Below are 22,123 nucleotides of genomic sequence, written 5' to 3'. Positions count from 1 at the left end.
TATGTTCTCAGAAAGTATGTTGAACTATTCTCCAAACAAGATAGAAACTTAATTATTTTATTTGGCTTATTACATTTCTTGGCATATCATAGTTTGCAGTTGACCATAATAACCAAAACACAACCTTAAATGAACAGCTTGCTTCTCTGTCTTTTCTTCTCTTAAAAACAACTCGAAAAGAACATAGAACTACACTTTTTTATGAAAAATAAATAAAAAATAAGCTTTGATTAGAAAATTTACACGACTCTTAATGCAAATTACAAAGTAAATGAAGCTTTCCTTACTTTCATAAGTTAGAATTACAAATCTAATCACATTTCAAAAAATGATCAATCATAATATAATAATAAAAGAATCAGCAAAAGCTGCCCTCAACCAACTTGACAAAATCATCGAACCCAATGAGCCCATCTCCATCTTCATCATACAATGCAATCATCTTCTTACATGAATCCAACTCAAATCCTGCTTCGCCTTCCCCTCCAAATCCCAAATTATAAAGAACTCTCTGCAACTCCTCTGCATCCACATGGACATCGCCATTCTCATCAAAAACTGCAAAGGCTTCCTTTGCTTCATCCAAGCTCGGTTCTTGATCCTGAAACAGAGCAGTAATTTCTTCTGTCTTACATACCGTCTTCTTCATGAACTCATTATCATGGAAAGGAAGTCCAATATTTTTCATGACATTGTTAATTTCCTGCATGCTAATGCTGGCTTGATCCTCTGTTTCAGACTCTGCTTTCTTTGAAGGAAAAGATAGGAGTTTTGAGGAGAGTTTGCGGGAACAAGAGAGGAGGATGAAGAACCATAGATTAATCTCTGTTGATAGCTTCTCCATTTCTTCTTCTGCTAGCTTTCTGTGTTGATATTTATAGTTAATATAATATATGTTTAAAGTGCGACTTTTGTTCTTTGTGTGGGAAAAGCTTGAAATTATTTCCCAAAAAAAAAAAAAGCTTGAAATCTAAAGGCAACCGTTGCATCAAACATTGAAAGATGAGTTTATTGGCACCGCCATAGCAATTTAAGATAACACGCAAAATAATATAAAATAAACTAACTTAATGATATTCAAATCAAAATAATAAAAAAAATAAAGTTTTAAGAAACTGCAATTGAATTATAATCAAATAATATGAAGCCCGTTGACTGTCACAATGCGGTGATTGGTGGTGCAAACGTGGGTGCGACAAACACCTCTCGTTCAAATAAAAAATCTTTCTATGAAATCTATGCTAGACGTTATTGTTCTTTGAAAAAAATAAATAAATAAATAATAGTGAAATATTTCTTAAATATATATGATTTTTCAAGAAAAAGATTTTGTGTCAGAGTTTGCTGTCGTAACTCAAGTTTACTATAACAGAACAATATTAAAAGCTATTAAATTTATTTTAAGATTAGTGTAAGATGGAATTTTAATATATAATTAATTTTAAATTAATTCAATAAATTTTAATTCTATTTTAATATAATTTATATTAAAATATTTTGACCTTTTTTATTTTTTGTATTTTTTCTCCCCTTCTGTGGCAGAAAGACAGAAACACATTCCAAACATCCCAAACCTGTTTGCATTCATGCAGGCCAATCACCCATGCCCACACACACGCAACGTGACTCTCGCCCACACTCATGCAGGCCACACTCGACCTGATCCCCAGCGTTAGGGGTATTTTAGGTTAGCAGATCGGGTCGGGTCAACCCGATAACCAGACGGGTTGGATCTAAGTTAGAATTTTCGACCCGTTTGCAAAATCGGATTGGGTTATGATCAACTCGATTGGACCCCAATCAGATCCGAGTTAGACTCGAACCTAACCCGAATATCCATTTGACAATCACACAACATACTCTTCCTCTGGCTGTTGACATCAGAGGCAGCCTGTGGACTATAGAGATGGCTGATATGAACGACGTCTTCGAAGAAGGACGTCGAAGAAGATAGCAGCCTTAGGAACATGGAGGCTTCGATGACGATTGAGGAGGATGGAACAAAAAAGGTTATAATAATCACGAGAGTGATGGGAGCAGATATATAAGGTTTTATCTCAGTCATATGATCATTCATCCAAAAAGGAATATTCTAAGCATGTTAAATCCTATGCAATCCTTCTTCAGATATCATAATCATAATATATATTGACTCAATATTTGACAAACATAATAAAGTTTTAACGTATCAATCTCCCTCATTCAGCATGTTCATCCAAATATTCCGAACAGATTAGTGGAAGGCAGATCAGCTTAGAATTTAAAATATAAAAGCACATAGAAGGATAATTTATTGAGCATAATATTAACAGTTTATTAAATAGTGAGCTGCATTGGAATTATTTACAGGCTATTCCATATACATGGGGGCTTATGATCGAGATAGTGGGTACATATGTCATGTTAATATTCACATCAGAGAAACCTGCATGTGAAATCTGCTCTCCTGTTTCTCGTGTGAGATGACATCCATCGGCAAAAAACTGCTGGAGCGGATCAAGAATACTTTGTGTAAAACGGAGAAAAGACCCATCTTCACAGTAATAAAAGGATTGGATTTACAAGGACCGTGATTCGACTTCTCAATACAATTAGAAGATTGCAAAAGGAAATTAGATTAGACAGAGTACCTTGAGCAGCTACATGTTCTATAAATAAATATTGACCGCCAACCTTTAACACCCTTTTCACTTCTGCATTCCATACATAAAGAATCATAATAGATTTAACATGGATATTCTATTTAATATACCAGAAAACTTGCAGCTTTAAAAAAGTAGGAAAAGTGAATTCAGGTAACAGAAACATGCATGAGTTGTGTGTTGGAATGATAAAACCTGCAATGACATTTCCAAGAGGTTTGAACCTAGAGATAATTGGACAAAATTTGTTTCTATTCAGTTTTGAATACATCAAAAACATCTTTGTTAAAATCAAAACAATCACCAAGAACAACATACTGGCAAACAACATCTGCAGGCATGTATTTAAGCTCCAGTAGGTACAGCTGTGCTGAGGTTGTGCTTTTGTAGTGGCGTGCGAGATAAAAGTATCATACTCTTATATGGAAATGCGAGCTCCTCCATAACTCAATCCGTATATTCATCAAGTTATAGGTAAGTGCTAAAGGTAAATTTATAGGCATGTTTATCAAATTCATCAAATTTGCTTTTGAAAAAACCAAACGAAACTTTAGTTTTATCCGTATAAGAATGTCATGAGAGTACTACATAGCTCAGAATCTAAGAAGTCCATCCTAAACTTGCAATGGTATATGATAAAGCCTTCATAATTAAGTACAAAGTTTCAATATATAGCCAACAGGCTTGAAGAAAGATGTGTAGCTCTCTAATAAACGCAACTGAAAAAGCCTTTAAAAAATTTATAATTTTGAATGTGATATAGCCAACAACTCTAAGCACAAATACTCAAGTGTTTTCTACCATGAACATGAAAACAACAGTGTCCAGGAAACCAAAAGTTCAGAGGAGACGTAAGGGTTTGAGTGATTTGACCATGGATTAATCTAGGAGGTCATGCATTACAAGTGGTGTTAAATTTCTGCGATCAATTAGAAGGCTTCCATGATTAATTAAAATTTTCTTTCTTTCACCGATGGTTAATGCCATCCTAATTTCAAGATTTCTCATGCCCATCAAAAAAACAGGGTATGCACAGAAAATAAATCTAAATAAAGAACCAAATACTAATAAGAATTATTGAAAAGACAAGAACAGGAAATCTGCTACCTTGTAACGTCAAATTGACATCCTTAACAGAACATAATACCAGTGTGCCAATAACAGCATCCATTGTACCATCTTCCACAGGTAAATCTTCTCCAACCTACAAGGAAATACAAGGAATAGATATGCGAGCGGCGGCGAAAGAAGAAATCGGAATCCGTTGGGTAGAAGAAAGGAGTGGATAAGAGAGAAGTCTTTAATTAAAATTCATCAATCAACGGATTCAAAATATAAACTAGGAATCCCTATTCCTATAAATAGGGTAACACATATATTTCAAATATTTTAAAATCAAATATAATCCTAAATAATTTAAAACTCAAACCAAATATAAGTAAAAAATAAATAATGCTAATTTTAGTTAAAATAAGCTCCAACATATAGATATAAACCTAGTCCTAATTTATACCTAGCCCTAATTTATTATGTGCATCGATCCACTTGGACTTGATAAAACTCTTCACCTGAAGAGTTACAGAAAAGGAATTTGCTTGGAAGTCTAGTGGCCATGGACGATAAGGTAAATGAACTAACTCATGAACATCTTTGAAAATTTAATATGCACATGCTAGACATGAAAAACAAAGTGTGGAGGCTTTGGATCCTAATATTCCAAAGTATCATGCATCTTCTTAAAAATAATCTCAAAGAAAATCTCTGTTTTGGTTATAGTTATGCAAGAAATTAAAGTGAAAAAGACTGAAATATGAAAATCAAGGAAGTGCCTCGAGCGCCGCAACACAGAAGGCTAGATTATGGCACCGCAGTGCCAATACCAGAGTATCGTGGCGCCCATAGCCTCGAAAAAATTCCAAAACAAATCAGCGCCACTGTTTCACATACAAAAGCATTGCAGCGCCACCAACTCCCGAAGAAAGGAAACGAGCACTACATCGGAGATGTTCTCTATAAAATTGGAATTAATTCAACACCATTGTGCCGCCTCATGGAGCACCCCAACGCTACTAAGCGTCGCAACATTCGCAGACAATCTGACACTGAAACACTGAACTAGCGCCGCAACGCCAAATCGCTACAATTCTACGGCAGAGAAATTAGAGGAGTTCATTCAGGAAACGTCGCGTTGATCCAGCCCAGCACCGTGACGAAGAAAAGTAAGCTGCGCTGAAACGTTAGTTCACTTTTCAACGCCTCGGCGCAACCTGTTCAAGCGTCGTGGCACCAAAGACATTTTTTGTATCGATCAGGAAACCGCTACTATTTGTAATTGCTTGTAAAAGCTATTCTGTGTGCAATCTTACACATTTAAACTCTTGTATTTCATTTTTATTTATAAAATGAATGTTGTTTTGAGTGAATTCAATTTCATGGTTGGCTGATTAAGTTTTGGAGTTGTGACGTGTATTGATGCATGTTTTTTCTTAAGTAGACTCTAGTTTGCATAATGATTGAATGTTGTTTTTAATTACTCTCATGCTTAATTTAGTTTTTGCATTGGTCATGATTGAACTTAATACCTAGTATGAATCATTGCCTTGATAGAGGAATGATGGAACAAATAGGAGAATTGAAATAGAAAACTTTCATGCCCATACATAAGATGAATAAGATTTTGGAGTCTAAGGAGATATAACAATTGTAGTAGGGTGAAAACCTTGCTTCGAACTCATACAAGCTCGACAAAGATCTAAGGGTTTATATGCTCTAATTCACAAGATAACGTAGAAGAGTCAGCTTAAAAAAATATTGCATCATTTGCCATCATAAGTTCAAGACATTTTCATTTACTAAATTTTAAATTTAAGCATTTGCGATAGCTCATTAGAAAATAATTTCTCTTTAGATTTGGTAGTGAGGCCTGCAATGTTTTATGGTGCTGAATGTTGGCCATTAAAAGAGAAGCATAATACTAAGTTAAGTGTGGCAGATGTTGTTGTTGTATTTGGTAAGATAAATCTTGCAATTTTACTAGATAGTAGTAAGGAATTTTTAAGGATAGAAACTCCTCGTTGGACTACATTTACTCTAAACTTTATTACTTGATCAGTGCATGCACTTGCATATCATTCAGGCTTAGTATGATTTACATTTGAGCTTATCTTTATATTGTATGCTAGATCACTATCAGTGTGGCAAGTAACAAAAGTGACTAGAGACTCCTTAGGTATAATAAACCAACCTTTGTCAATGTCTCTTATTCAATCTCTAGTGTAAGCTCATCTTTAGGCATAAGATCATCAGGCTCATAATCATGCTCTGGTTCAACCACACCATCATACTTACTTGGGTATACAATGACAAGACAACAATGGGATTGATGGAGTTATTGAAGTATGAGAAATTATATAGCATGCAATAAGCCCGAAATTTGATATTTCAATCATTACACTCTCATAGCTATCACACATAATTGAATGATTTCATACTTGCATCATCTAGAACTTTTAAGCAATATTTTGTCCAATCAACTCAAATAAGATCAAAATCAATTCCAAATAATATTCCTTAAGTGGGTGTTATGGCCTTAATGAAATATTGATTTCGCAGTGAATATTGATAATTTTGCACCTCCACAAGTGAGTCTTTCATTTGTCATGCATCTTCCAAAAATAAGCTATTTATTTTGAACAATTCAACTTCCTTTGGTGTATTATGTTGCAACTCGGGCTCCCGAGCTTTTGTGTGAACTAACATTTCAAGTACATCATGCATCATTCAATGAAGATTTAGGGCTCAAAATTGGGTAGAATAGGATATGCTGAAAGAGATTGTAAAATTCATTAATGTATTTTTTCAATTTCTTGAGTCATATCCTGTAAAGATGTATGCTATCCTGGTGACCATGCACACACACACTCATCGGAATGAGATAGAGAGAAAAAACCATAAAAGTAATTTAATGAACTAATCGTATTGTATGATCAGCTACTCATAAAATTATTAAAATGGCTAATTGTGTAATTAAAGCTATTTGAACTAATCGTACTTGACGATCTTGATTATACATTACGATCAGTTGAAATCATGATCTTAGTCGTCAATCATAATTTAAGTAATATTTTGAAATACAAAATATATACTAATCGTACTTTACGATGGGTATCTTATTGTACGATTTTATTAAATCATGTCTGAATTAACATATAATTAGGGATCGATTTTGGATTAATTGGTCCAGTAAGATTGTACTGTACGATTGAACAAATCAAACTGTACGACCAGATCCTTGCATGGGACGATAATTATCATCGACAATCATATGGGACGATAATCCAATTTGATTGTACCAATCGTGCCAGACGATGAGCATATCATATAGGACGACCAGCTCAAATACTTGAACTAGTCGTACAACTCCTTACTACTCATATAATACTAACAAGGATATATTGAACTAATCGTATTATACGATCAAAAAATCATATAGTACGATCAGAGAAGACAGAATTGAGTTTTTAGGGTTTGTAGGTTTGAGGGAGTGTGAGAGGGAGTTCCACACAGTTGCTCCGGCGAACTTACACCTAAGTTCCTCCATGCGTCAAGGTTTTCTTGAGGGAAGTTTTGAGAAGAAGATTCTTTGGTGACAAGGATTCCAAGTTATCTGTCTCACCTTGTGGGTGAAAAGGATTATAGGTTCTCTGCATCAACAGAAGAGTGAAAAGGATTACAGGTTCTCTGCCTCACCAAGAGGGTGAAAAAGAATTACGATCCTCTGCCGTACCAGGTTGGTGGAAAATATTTTATAAGGGCTTTTCCGCCTAGCTGTAGGAGCTAAAGGAGAGACACTATCATGCTAGTGCAATATTCCTCAAGAGAAATCTGAATCTAACGAATAAAAACCTCTTATAACTTTTCTTATAACTTTTCTTATAAATTAAAAAGCATATAAAAGGATTGAATTATTTGAATTGGACAAAGTTTCTTTTGGGTTACCAGGAGATTTGTTTCATTAATTAAAGAAATAAAGAAAATGGAACAAGTCATATTATTCTTACAATTTGAAAGATATTCAACAAGAAAATAAGAAAATACAAACATGCCAAATCGTATTATCTAACTAATAATTAACTATCATAAACAAAATATTTACTCCGAGTGTCTGAATTAAAGTGGCTAGATATATCGAAAAAAGTAACAACCTGTCTATGTATCTTTTTCATATGTTTATGGGCAAGTGGGTGACAATGATGACACTTTATGATAATATATTTCATATAAATTCCAAAAGTTTACCCCATACTAGATTAAAAGACAACAGAGCTCATTCAAAAGATAGTTTCTGACTTCTTAGGTAGGAATTGAAAAAAAAAAAAATTCAGTCAAGATATTATGACTCAAATTTAGTCATGATGGATTTCCTAATCATTGAATTTGCTCTGAGTTGAGCACAATACAAGAGTTGATTGATTGGTCATGTATTACAATCATCTCAAAATCAATTTAATAACTAGAAAATCCATCCTGACCAAATTTGAATAAGAATATCCCAACTTTTCTCTTTTGGAAAAACAACATACCCCTTGCATAAAAGTAAAGCTCGTTGGCAGTAACCCAGCCGCTAAAGCTGCGCCTCGAGCATATTTTTCCATTTGTTTATTTGGATCAACGCCAACAACATGAAGATCATCAGCATGTGCATAGTACTTGAAGTTAGGACCTGTGCCTACACCAAGCTCCAATACTTTCTTACTAGTTCCTGTAAAACTCCTAAAAAGGTCTTCTTTATAGCCTGCAACCTTCACCAAAGTGAAAGAAAGCATCTCAACTATAGAGTAAATACAACACAAACTACAACAGTATATGCAATACTAAGGCTTCTATTCCAGTGTTGTTAAGCCATAACTTCAAAAACAAATCAGATGGAACTGCTTTAGAGCCAATGCGTAAAAATTGTGGAGTGAAAGTGAAACAAACCAAATTAAACCAAAGCATCACCTGTCAATATCACTTGCAACCGATTCCTTAGGTCTTGGCATCATCAACTAGGAATTCATGCATTGCCAACTAGCTATGGTACGTTCCTCCATCAAAACCGATATGCTCAAGATCTTTTACTTAGGGCTGGTATGACTAATACCAAATCCGTGTTAACACGCAACTTACTTAAACCCCTGATAGCAAATTCACAAGTTGAGCTTCCTAATCCTACTCTTTATTGACATTTAGTAGGTTCATTGTAATATCTCATAATCATGAGGTCAGATATTACCTTTATTATAAATCAAGTGTGTCAACATATGCATAAGACTTCTAAATAGTGATTTTTTATGCTCTTAAAAAGTTATTTCACTATATCCAAGGTATGCAAAACTTTGGACTGTTGTTATATTGTGATTCACTTTCACTTAGAACATATGTTGACTATAACTAGGCTGGAGAACCACAAGATTGAAAATCAATTTCATGCTACTACAACTTTTTAACCAACCCCCCTATTTCCTCAAGTGTTAAGAAGCAACCCCATTATAGCTCGCTCATCAACAAAAGCATAATATCGCGCCTTAGCTTTAACCTCTTCTAAAATTATCTGGCGACAATGATTGCTTATTGACTTCAGCATTGATATTTCACCAAACATTCCACTGTATTGTACAATTGCAACAATGCTTTCATTATCGCTCTAGCCAACAATCATGTTTTTCATGCTCGAATCAAACATATAGAAGTTGATTTTCATTTTATCCTTGATTTTATCAAAGCCAAGCAAATTCAAGTTCGACGCATTGCTACTCAAGACTAGATTGCTGATACATTTATTAAGTCTCTACCTATCACTTGGTTTAAGACTCTACCAAACCAGCTGATAACAGCCAATGTTGCATCAACTTGAGGGGGCCTGTTAAAATATAGAAAATGTGATTAAAATGAGTTGCAAGAGGATGTTAATCCTGCAACAAAGGTGATTTTCATCACTCATTTATTTACAACTTTTCCATCAGAACCGTAGAGGAATAACAGAATCAACTCAGGTATGATTCTCCACCTTCCTTCTCTCTATATAAGAGTAACTGTTAATGTGATAGCGGGGTGAAAATTAATAGCAAAAATCACCTTATCTGGCTGCCTTCGGTTCTGCTTCTAGTGAGGCAGTTTTGAATATGCATTCTTCTGTTCTGCTTCTTTCTTCAACCCCATCCCAAACAGCGCAGAAGTTCATATCCCATTATAATGCTCATGTCTGTTGACTGGGGTGTAACATTCATCCCTCGACATCCTTCTATCCTTAAAATTTTCCCAATTTTATTTTGCTTTGGCATACAAGTGATACAATCTGTTATACTTGCAATGGATTGCATGGTATCAAAACGAACAAATAGAAGAGGGTAGCAGTGAACTAACCTCAGCTTCATAAGACCTCATGCCTTCCTCCATAGCCTTGGCAAATAATTCCTCATACCAATCTGGCCTCGCTGGACGAAACTTCTCCATAGAACCCTAGAGCAAGTTCCGCACACGGACCAAAAAAAATATATTAAAAACAAATGGATAAGAACTATTTTAGCCTTAAAAAGATTTCTCACATTCGCGTCAAGGGCTAAGCCATTCCCCGCTTTTACATAAACAAGAGGAAGCAGAGCTGCCCAAGCCGCCGCGCAATCCCCGATAAGATGCCTTCTTCCGCACGGGCAGCATCTACTAGTGCGAGGCAAGCGGCGGTGCATAGCCGCATATTTTTCTTCTGAAGTGTTCAATTCTTTGTGAAGGCAAGTTGCCGGCGAGGGTTTCAACGAGGTTAAGGTAGGCGACGAAAGGGAAAGGTCACGAAGGTAAAAGGGTGCAGCGCCGGAGGCGACGCCAACGGGCCGCATTTCCCGGCACTCCCAACCAGGATCGTTTTTAGTGCGCTTCGGCTGTGTTGCCTGCAAGTAGTGAAGTACGATTTTGTAAATCCAAATTTAGAGAATCATGTGGGATAAATTCAGAAAACTATTTTATATAATAAATATTAAATTTAATTAAATTATAGTAAATTATCTAACCATGTATTTTAAAGTTTAAAATTTTATGGTTGAAGTATTTAATTATATTTATTTTATTATAAAAATTTTAATTATAAATAATCTAACTAAAATGTCAACATATAATCAATTAGTAATTCGTTGAGCCAATTAAATAATAACATATTTTTAGAAAAACTAAATCATAAATAAAAATAATATTAATTAACTTAAAAGTATATATTTTTAATTAAGTAATATTAATTATTAAAATTTATTATGTGTTACAAGATTCATGGCAATAAAGAAAAATATAATTGATTTTTTTTTATTATATAAAGGTCCAACACATGCATACAAAAGTCGGAATACAACTCTAACTCATATGAAACTTAAGGTTATATTATATGTTAAAAAGCTTAAAGGAAAAAAAGTAAAATGTTTGGACCTATTAAAATTGCTTCACAAATATATCTTCTGGGTTACATAAACCTTATAAGCAATGGCATGAGTTTGCATGTTTGTTTGGTTATACTCCTTTGAGGAGGAGAGTATACTAAGAAGCTTGATATAAATCATGGTGTTAACAGCATGAGTCAAAAGTTAATGGTGTGCAGTAATCTTAAGGTCGATGACACACATTAACAATATTGTCAACAACAAGTGACAAAGTCAATGGGCATTAATGTAGGTTGAGGATCATAATGGTTGGAAGATCATAGTTTTGCAAGGAGGTCAAATGACTGTATTCAAGTGATAGAGATTAAAGGATCATAATTGAATAACAATTATTTGAGGATCACAGCCTAGCGACGAGAGATTGGGGATTGTAGTACAACAACAATTGTCAGAGAACCATATATTAAGCAAAGGTTGAATCACCATAACTAAGCAATTGAAGTTGGATAACCTTATCAAGGGAAGGATGTTGAAGAAATGTAATCGAGAGGTAGTGCTCGATAGTTTATAGTTGGGTGACCATGATTGGTCGGCTATAACAGGTAGAAGTTGGTCGGAGGATCTTACTTGGGTGATGGAGATAGCAGATCATAGTTAGAAGATGGTGGCCACAAAGTCATAGTCAGGAGATCGAGTTTAGAGGATTTTGTTAGAACACATAAGCTCATTGTATGCTATAATTTTGACAATCACATATATTATTGGCTAAGCAAATTCACATTTCAGTCTTGTGTGCATGGTATTTTCTTTATTCTAACATTTAAGGTAAAAGGCATCAGATAGTAATATTTAACAAGAGGCATGAATAATTAATGGAGCTCAAAATTGCAAAAGAAAAGTCCATAAAAAACTATTAGTGCATGTTTTTTTAGTCAATCTATGTCATAAGTGTAAATTGTTTAAAAAACAAAGCACACACTCACAAGTGAGAATTAAAATAAGAAAAAATGAAAATTAATAAATATCCCTTTATTTCTCTGAGAAATTATACTATACAATCTTGATTGTATTGTATTATCATTTATAACATTAATAATAAATCAAATGATCTTAATTAAAATGAAAATAGATAAATAAAAGAGAATTAATCGTACTACACGACATAATAGAACATGTTTGTTATTTTGAATTTTTATAAACAGGTAAATATAAATTTGAACTGATCGTATTGTATGAACTGATTTGTATTGTGCAAACTTTAATAATTTTTTCCTATTTTGAATCAACAAATCCATGAATCGAATCAAGATCAAATAAAGCTAAATATATGATGTCATATGATTTCTTGGAAGGATTCAAAGCCTAGACTTAAATTAACCACTCAATCATCAACAAAAACAGCCATAGCTACTCCAATATTCAAATAATAACAATTGTGCGATCACAATTCATTTCATCACATCTAAACAAATATGTGCGCGCACATTCATATATATATATATATATATATAATCGGTTTTACTTTTAATTTGTAAATAAAAAAATTTGAATTACAAAATAATACCTTTGATATGTTCTCAAAAATTTATCTTGATCGGGCAAGAATCTCGAGGCAAAAAGCTAGTTGGAAACTTCAAAAATTAAATCTAGAAGCACCAGAACTCCGATTTCAGCGAGCCTACAGTCAAACTGAGAGTCTCGGAAATACAAACGCAACGACACCAAGTTCAACCCAATCTGAGCCCAAATGAGTCCGTATCAAGGACCCAAAACACTGTTGGAAGGTTAAAAATGCAATTTGAGTTACCAAACGGTCTTTAATTTTAATGATCTTATACTCGAATCGAGCGGCTTGACGATACAAATCCAACGAGCCCAAGATCGCTGAATTCCGACATCATTAAAGCCTCCAAATGTCCGACAAACGGTGCACGATCGAAGGGTTCAATATCGGTCGTCCATTCAAACCACTCCCTATTCGCCCGTAATCTCACACCTATTTACGAGCTATGCCACTCCATAAAAACTATAAATAGAGCATTCATTCTTCACAAGGGGGACTCAAGTGAAGAGAGAGAAGATGAAGGAAAAGGGGAAAATGCGAATCCTCTCCTCCTCGACCACCGCCGGAGCTCTTCCCATCGCCTGAATACACCGGAACTCTGTCGGATGTTTGGGAAATGACGGGATTTTACAAAACTTTGTAAATTTGCTTCAAGTTGTAATATGATCGTCCCAATTTGTGGGACGAATCAGTTTCTTGTAATTTACAAAAACACTAGGGAATTTCACAACTAGGAAAGGCCCCGTGGTTTTTTCCCTTTTTGGGTTTTCCACGTATAAATCCCGGTGTTCTTTCATTTTCCTTCTTGTGTGTTAAATATATGTGCAACTCTCGGACGCGAATTTACAAACTCTACCGCCACGTATTTTCTAGCACGCAACAACCTTAATAACTCGTACCTAGAAGAATATACCTCTACCCTTTCATATTCCACAAATCTCTTTCCCTTTCTTGAAATATTAGAAAGATTCATAGATTGAGCATAACTAACTTAGTATACTTGTTTCTCTAACCCATCAAAGATGTCAATATTTATTTAAATATTAAATAACCATTTAATTATAACTTAATAACTTGTAAAGGATAAGTAAAGTACTGATAGATTGTAATTTTTTATGATTTTAAGGTATACTTGATTTTGGAGTTATTATTTATATTTTTTGCAGTTACATTAATACATTTACAAAGGTTTTAGATATGACACAACACGTGTAGTTACATTCATCAGACTTCTCATTTTATCAGAGTTTGTGCAAAGATTTAGAAATTATTAACATTTAATTCATAATATCACTTATAATTGATCCATTTCAATCATCAAAATATGTAATGCATGATTATAATGCACATATGCTTATGTCTTTTTATAAATTCACTTCCACTTATAGCTTCATTTAACCTCTCACACCCACATATATCAAGTGGTGCCAGAATTAGAATAGACAATACAACATAACCTCCCAAACCAGCTTTCAACAAGTGGGGTCATAATCTCTCTCTCATTCACACGAGACAGTTGAGGGTATAACAAAATATATAGGGCCCTTACACATTAATAGTGCACTTTCACATATTAGAACTCCTCCAATGTCATGCTATGGTGACTACAAAGTCATAGTCAGGAGATAGAGTTTAGAGGATTGTGTTAGAACACAAGCTCATTGTATGTTAGAATTTTGACAATCACATATATTATTGGTTAAGCAAATTCACATTTAAGTCTTGTGTGCATGGTATTTTCTTTACTCTAACATTTAAGGCTGATGTATAATCAAAAAATTATCTTGATCAGGCATGAATCTTGAGGCAAAATCAAGCTGGAAACTTCAAAAATTAAATATGGGATCATCTGAACTCTGATTTCAACAAATTTATAGTCAAACTGAGTGTCTCAAAAATATAAACCCAACGAAACCAAATTCGACTCAATCCGAGCCCAAATGAGTCCAAATCAAGGACTCGGAGCATTGTTGGAAAGTTCTAACCACAATTTTAAGTTACCAAACGATTTCCAAATGTGACGTTCTTATAGTTGAATCGAGCGGCTCGACGAGACAAATCCAACAAGCCCAAGATCGTCTAATTCCAACATTATTAAGACCTTTAAATGTCTAACGAACGGTACACGATCAAGGGATTCAATATCGGTTGTCCATCCGACCACTCCCTATTTACCCCTGTTCTCTCACCTATTTACAGGTCATGCCACTCTAGAATATCTATAAATAGACCTCTCATTTCTCTTGAGAGGGGACCCTAAACCTTAAGCAAGAACAAGCAAGAAAAAAAAAAGAGAAGAAATAGAGAATGATTGGAGGGAGGAAACTCCACGATCACCGCCGGAATTCTACTCGATGCCCGAGTGACGCCGGAATTATGCCCGATGCCCAGTGACACCAGAATTCTTCAAGAGTTCTTAGAGTTTACTTTGGGCTTTATAATATCTTGAACCTGCCTAACAAAAAAAACCCAAGCTTTGGTCTCTAAATCGCATATTCCTTTTCTATCTCCTCTTCTCATTCGCTTATCCTCCTCTTTTCCTCGCAAAGGGCTGGGGTGAAGTGAATTTAACAAATGGTTTTAAATATTTATTATTTTAAAAACTATTATTTTGGAATGGTACTATGACCCTCACCTACCCAGTGATGCTAAGCTGAGATCTTGGTGTTGCAACACCTTCTTAAAATTATCTTTTAAACAGAGAGCTGAATATCACGGGGCCACTTCGTCCAGTGCCACGACACTCCCATAGAAATTTTGATAAACTTAAGATTCATTTTCTTAGTCTAATTCTTGGCTTGCCAAGCTAAGGATTCATTAAACACTTTATGGCTCATAATTACCAATCAAATTAAAATTAAACAAATATGAATTGAAATCACATCAATTACCAATGTTTTTTAACATTATATATTACAAAATATTTGTAAAGTATGAAAAAACATATAACATGTTCATATGATTCTCATTCGTATAGTACGTACGATCAATTGATCAATAGAACTTAACATACATCATGAACATGATTGTACATTCTAATCAAATAAAGAAGAATTTTCAAGTTTTCATTAGATTAAAATAATTATGTTGTACAAATTATTCATCGTGTTGTATAATATATTTATCACAAATTGAGAATGCTGGTTCCAAAATTTTGTGCCTTGACCTCCCCTCTTTCAGGAGAGTTTTAACAGTGTTTTAGGTCAAATTTTCAGAAGGCAAATTGAATTTGAGTTTGATATAAAGCACTACCCAAAAATTTCACTCTCATTTTTGTGAGGACTTTATAATATAGTTGTAAGTTCCCCATAAACGCAATCACCTATGGTTAGCTATTAATTTCGATGACGAGAGAGCACTTTCGATTAAGGTTAGTCATTAAACAGGTAAGTAGTACATAGCATATAGTATCAGCATATGAATTTTTAGAATATTATAATTTATTATTTGTATACTCAAATTAAGCGGATGGTGGGGGGAATAATGACAAACCGGAGCAAGATCCTATGGTTCCAACATCCCAGGTCGTCATGATCCCTTATTTAGTTAGTCAGAGGAGATAGTTGACACAATCTAACTAAATGATCCTTGTTAGCAGCCATAGGTTGCTTCGTCCAAAGATACCTTGTAAACTTGGGATTGATGTTTGTTTAAAGCGATAAATTTTAGTCAATCTTAACTAGCAGAAAGAGGGGAGGCCGAGGGCACGTGCTATGCCCCTAACTGTGATATAATGATGCTTTTATAACAAAAAAAAACTATCCTCACTAGCGAGTAAATCATCTGAAAATGAATCATATTGATAAATTCAATTAGACATTTTGCTTTTTCTGAGCTGAAGGTATTCTCAAATTCTTAAATTTATCATCTTTAACAAATGTTTGCGTATAATAGATGGATTTTTGCTTTAAAATTTAAATGATAAATTCTAATTGAATATTTGATTTTTGTACATTTGAGTTTCCACATTTTTATCAAAATTTAGTTGCAAAAATAATTTACTTTTAAATTTTAGGGGCATTTTAGAAAAGAAGCTCCCCGTGCAACATTCTTAGACTTTATATTTATATGTTTATGCAATTTTTTGGACCACATATTAGTTTTAAAATTCTTGATAAGTTAATGTGCATACTTCTAGAGTTACTGATTTATTTCTCAAGGCAATAACACTCTTCTCGGGCCAGTCGCTTGCTTCCCAATGTTGTTGCACTCGCCTTAGAGGCATCAACACCTTGCTCGATGCTTTATATATAAATGTAGAGAATTCTATTCTATGCATGAGGGATATTTTAAAAATATTTAAATATTTCTTTTGCGTAAGTTATTGTCATTAGAAATGCACAATATTTGATTTTAAATTCAAGAAACACCTTCTGTCCGTTTGTATGAGTGTTGTGAATACCATGGTGTATGTGCAATGTTTCAAATTTTAAATTTTAAAAGTAACACATTATGTGTGCTTGTATCAGTTGTATGTATATTACAGATCCAGTGGCGTATGTGTAATTTTGTCAGCTTGTACGAGTGTTATGAATTTAGATTAGAATTTAACTCTTAGCATGACAAAATGGAGAAAAATGATTCATGTAACTGACCCCACATTGTGGGATAAAGGCTTGATGTTTTTATACAAGTGCTACGGATTTGGTGGTAGCCTTTTATGTACATTTTGATTTTTAAGCTTTTCGATATATCACACTTTTTGAGTTAATAATAATTTTCAAGATTATAACATGCTTATTAAATCGACAACACACTTTTTGAGATGTTAGTGAACTTTCAAAAGTTTGCTAATGAATATAAGCATGCATTCTTTAAATCATTAGCATGTTTATTGAGGCAAGATCATGACATTGTAATTTTCATTATCATCCATCTAACATGCCATAAAACATGGTCACTAGGCATCTAAAAATCAAATTTAAATTGACAAGCTTCTATTATACTCCAATTGATTGATGAATTTATGAATTTGAGTTTAGCAATGACACAAATTAACATTATTTAGTTTGTGTATTTAGATTAGGAATTATTTGGGCTAGATGACGTTTGTTGGGTGTTTGGAAGTGCTTGAAAAAGAGGTTTTGAAAAGGTTAATCTTTGTTGGGAAATTTAATCTCTGAAATTTTGGTCTCGAAATTGGACACGTCGTTATGAACAATATATCACCTCAGGAGGCGAAGATATCATTCTCTAATAGGTCCAGATGATGAAACTGCAAGTTTTACCCTGCCTATGATAGTCAAATTTAAATAAAAAAAGAACTACATGAATCTCAAAGGGTCAACATGAAGTTCTATCGAGAATCTAACTATGATAGTCTGGATAAGAGTTCATTAGTTTCATATTCAGAGTCATAATAAGAAAGGATATATCTTCCTAAGTGAAGAAAATATTTCCATCACAAAACACTTTTTCCTTCACGCCTCTAGTCTAATCAACACCTTCGTCTAGCAAGTTATTTTATTGCATTCGTCTCTCTTTCTCATGTCGCTGGTTCCAGTGACTCCTAACAAGCTCCCATTGCAAAACCATCTTGTTTTAAATACACCACCACTTTCGTAAATATCTCATTTAAAGCGTATCTATCGAGTTCTCGTGCGAATATTTGTGGACCTCCAAAAGAGCGTCGCGCGAACGGGTCAATTGAAAGGGACAGATTGGATCGTGCATACGACTAACCATTGAGGATAGAGGCTATCACCAACACACCCCGATGGGTAGTAATATACACGACCTAATCAATTCGAATTAGGTTTAGTAGATGTGGGGCCAAGTTTACCACGGGCACAAGCCCCCGTGGTTAATTACATCGCAAGCCGGAGCCCAAGAAAACTCTCGATTAAGAATCATATATTATCCCCTCCTAAAGTGGGATTGACACAGGGGTATAAACTAAGAAGTCATACTCAAAAGGAAGAGAGGTATGAAGGGTTGAATCAACATGCATGGTTCATACCAGCATTCGGAGGCTCAAGGGTACTAAAGAGAAACTGGATGAAAGAAAGTCAGGCAATCAATCACATGCATGACAGAAGGATGGAGGTGGCGTCATCCTGTGACGCAGATAAGTAGGATTTATAGTCCCTAAAAGGAAGGGACCTACCTACTATTCAAGGTATACTACGAGATCGAATGTAGTAGCCTCGAATCCTAAATCTAGATTGGGCTTAGTGTTATACACAACACTAAGACCCATGTCTTAGCTAATGCAGTGCAAAATCTGGACTTACCCCGACCTGGATTGGGGATCCAGCTAACCACCTAATCGCTTTAAAACTATGCTATCAGGTGAATTATGAAAGATTGGTGGGTGGTATAACTATTGGAAATAGGATCGACACCTAGATAATTTCTTAAGTGGTCATGGACTTATGTGAGTCAGATGCTCCTAGCTAATGCAATTAAATTTTATTTATTTGGTTACTAATGCAATGCATGCTAGTTGAAAAGTCAACTCATGAATGCTATAGAGTTTTAAAAACAGGCTTATAGAAAATAATTTTTTAAGAAGACTGTGTCTCCCTTGGTCCGGCACTTTATCCTCATATGCCAGATTATCCGGACTCTACCCGCAGGTAGGGAGATGTCTTATAGCAAGGAAAGAAAGATGTAGTAATATGCATGCGACCCCGGACAATTCCGGTAGTTCCCTAGAGTTGTTAGATTTCTATGTTATTTAAACTTAAAATTTTAAATATTAGTTATGAATATAAAAATTTTGTAGTCCTTAAAGAGCCTATCAAAATTTAGGCAAAAATAAAAGCGGCATGCAAGAAAGAAATCTAAGAAAAACAAATAATTTCTACTGCACAATCAGGTAACCACATCAATATAAATCCAACAAATCAGATAAATGTCCATAGGCCAACTGCCCTTATTACAACCCATATATACAGAAAGTAAAGTGGTCAGGCACCACCGACAACAACACGGATTTCTAAGCCTATGACAGACGCAAATAACTTTGAGTGGGATATTAGTCTTTAGGTCTTCAGTCTTCTTTGGATCGCTTCTCCTTAGACTCATTGGATCTCCCTCCTTAGACTCCTTGGAACTTTCCTCCTTTGACTCCTGGGATCCTTCGTGGCTTGAATATCCAAACGAAGATACAATTCTCCCCTTTGGGGATGATTATCTTTTCTCTTTGGATATTTAAAGCCATCTCACTCGATCTCCCAAATGGAAGAAGACTCCCCCCCTATGAGAATGCCTTCTTCTTTTGGGATTCAAGTGGGATAAGAATATTCACACTCAAAGATCATTTTCATAACTCTTAACAATTATTATAAATATTACATCCATTTAAAAATACAAAATTCTAGACTCCCTGCAAGGTTATCCTAATAAAAAATCCCATGTAATTGTAATCTCAAGCAGTTATATATAAAAAAAATAAAATACATCTCATTGACGTTGTGCCAAGCCATGCTCTTAATTATGAGGGCTAAGCAGTCCACTTGTAACAATTATAATTATTTTAGCCCTCATTTATTTAGGGGGGATGAGCAAGCACCTGCATAAGACAATATTAGAAATTATGACAGTGTCCCCCTTTTATCTGCTTGAGCATGGCCACCTGCACGGAAGAACAAATATATATATATATATCATTCCTAACTTAGGGATAGATCTAGCGCTTATCACATAATCCGCAGTGCAGTAAAAGTAAGCAAAATACCAATTCAATTTCATACATCATGTAGTGAAAACCATCGAAAAGCTCTGGCACACAGCAGAAAATAAAACCCAGCGGCTTAGCCTAGATCTAGAAGTGGTGCCATAGCAAACAATTTTATGTGTGTGTAAGGCTGGTGTGGCTTGGATATGTCATAAGTTGGGTAGTTAGTTAAATTTGTCTAAAGTTGTATTTTGTGGCTAGGAAAATAAATTTTACTTGAAATTCAAATATTAATGGATTAGGGTCCATTCTAGTTTATTTAGTTTGTTGATCAGTTTTAAAAGCTTATCTGCTTAAGCATGACCACATGCACGGAAGAATTATATATATATATATATCATTCCGTAGTGTAGTAAAAGTAAGCAAACATACCAATTCAATTTCATACAGCATGCAGTGAAAACCATTGAAAAGCTACGGCACACAGCAGAAAATAAAACCCAGCGGCCTAGCCTAGATCTAGAAGTGGTGCCATAGCAAACAATTTTATGTGTGTGTAAGGCTGGTGTGGCTTGGATATGTCCTAAGCTGGATATTTAGTTAAATTTGTCTAAAGTTGTATTTTGTGGCTAAGAAAAGAAATTTTACTTGAAATTTAAATATTAATGGATTAGGGTCCATTTTAGTTAATTTAGTTTTTTGATCAGTTTTAAAAGCTTAGGGTAATGATATTTGAAGTTCAAATACTAGTAGCCAATTTTGGAAAGTCCCGGGTCCTCCTAGGTGTTAGGTTGAGGGGATCCAAAAGTCACTATAGGAAATAGGCTAAGTATAGGTCTCCTAATATTTTGGGAAAATATTAGATCTTAATAGGATTAGTTAGCTAGGTAGTACACTGAAATTTGAGTTCTCTAGGCACAGTTATGAATTTTCTAAGTTTCGGGCCCTAAATGAACTACGATTGACCAAAAAGTTGACTTTCTAATATAGGTCAGTTTCTGGAAACCTAATATTTTTAATAAATATTAGACTCTAATAGAACTCTAATGCAAGTGAGTTTTCCTAATTTTGAATTTTCTACAATTAATTATGAATTTTCTAAATCCAGGGCATTTATGGAATTTTCTAAATTATTCATTAAAGGGCTGATTTTATCGTTTTGATCCAAATCAGCTTCAAATAGATTGGAATCACCTCTAAAGGTCAGGAATGACCTAAGAAAGTGATCCCAAGTGTTTGGAGAAAATTTTGGATTCTTAATAATTTTTAATAATTTATTAGGGGCAAAAAGATAATTTCCACCTAAGGTCAAATTGTGGGTTGACCTACAGTCAAAATATGGAGCCCTATTTATTTAAGGTAAAGGGTCAGATTATGAACAAATCAAGCTATTGTGGGTAATTTTTTGACCTAAAATGTATTTATTGTAATTTTTAGAAGGTCTCGGGGCCTTATTTAGCAGGTTAATTAGGGTTGGTTAATTAAGTGGTCTAATAGCTCCTAAAAACTCCTAGAAAATTCTGGGAGATTTATGATGTTGCTAAGTTTAATCGTTGAGGTTTTCATGTCAATCAATGATTTAACCTAGCTCCTAGAAAATTTCTAAGTTCGCTAGACAATCCTTAATTGTTGTCCTTAGGGTGCCACTACATTATATGGGTTTAAATTGAAGTTCACACTAACCCTCAAGATAATTATTAAGGCATAGGAAAAATATAAAAGCAGTAAACACGCCATGTCCTTAGATCTAGGAGAGCCTAAGCTAAGTGCTCGTGGTGCGATCTACACATGCAATCTACGATAAACAGAAAGTAAATAAAACTAATAAAAGAGATTCATGAATGATTGGAACTCAACCATCCACTAATCCACTCCCCCATGATTGCTCTTCATG

At 34.5% G+C, this 22,123-nt stretch overlaps 2 protein-coding genes across 3 annotated transcripts; both read right to left on the bottom strand.

Annotated features, from left to right (window-relative positions):
• Positions 1 to 358: 358 nt before the first annotated feature.
• LOC110114322 (probable calcium-binding protein CML30) lies at positions 359 to 844 on the bottom strand. The gene has a single exon (XM_020847169.2). It carries the CDS (start codon positions 842 to 844, stop codon positions 359 to 361), a length of 486 nt encoding a protein of 161 aa, XP_020702828.1.
• LOC110114318 (methyltransferase-like protein 7A) lies at positions 841 to 10,581 on the bottom strand. 2 transcript variants are annotated; one of them, XM_028697833.1, is made up of 6 exons: positions 10,229 to 10,580; positions 10,047 to 10,142; positions 8,225 to 8,443; positions 3,750 to 3,846; positions 2,631 to 2,693; positions 841 to 863 (listed from the first exon to the last, which is right to left on the bottom strand). In XM_028697833.1, the coding sequence occupies exons 1-6, from the start codon at positions 10,514 to 10,516 to the stop codon at positions 856 to 858; spliced, it is 771 nt and encodes a 256-aa protein (XP_028553666.1). In that variant the 5' UTR covers positions 10,517 to 10,580; the 3' UTR covers positions 841 to 855. The 2 variants fall into 2 exon arrangements, with proteins under 2 accessions (XP_028553666.1, XP_020702822.1); XM_020847163.2 differs by lacking the exon at positions 841 to 863 and adding an exon at positions 2,267 to 2,533 and having other exon boundaries at positions 10,229 to 10,581.
• Between the last annotated feature and the right edge of the window lie 11,542 nt (positions 10,582 to 22,123).

Source organism: Dendrobium catenatum, unplaced genomic scaffold (assembly GCF_001605985.2).
Source record: "Dendrobium catenatum unplaced genomic scaffold, ASM160598v2 fragScaff_scaffold_1016, whole genome shotgun sequence".
In the NCBI taxonomy this organism is placed as follows: Eukaryota; Viridiplantae; Streptophyta; class Magnoliopsida; order Asparagales; family Orchidaceae; genus Dendrobium; species Dendrobium catenatum.
Note: the sequence above shows the minus strand (reverse complement) of the source record. Positions and strands in the feature narration are given on the sequence as shown.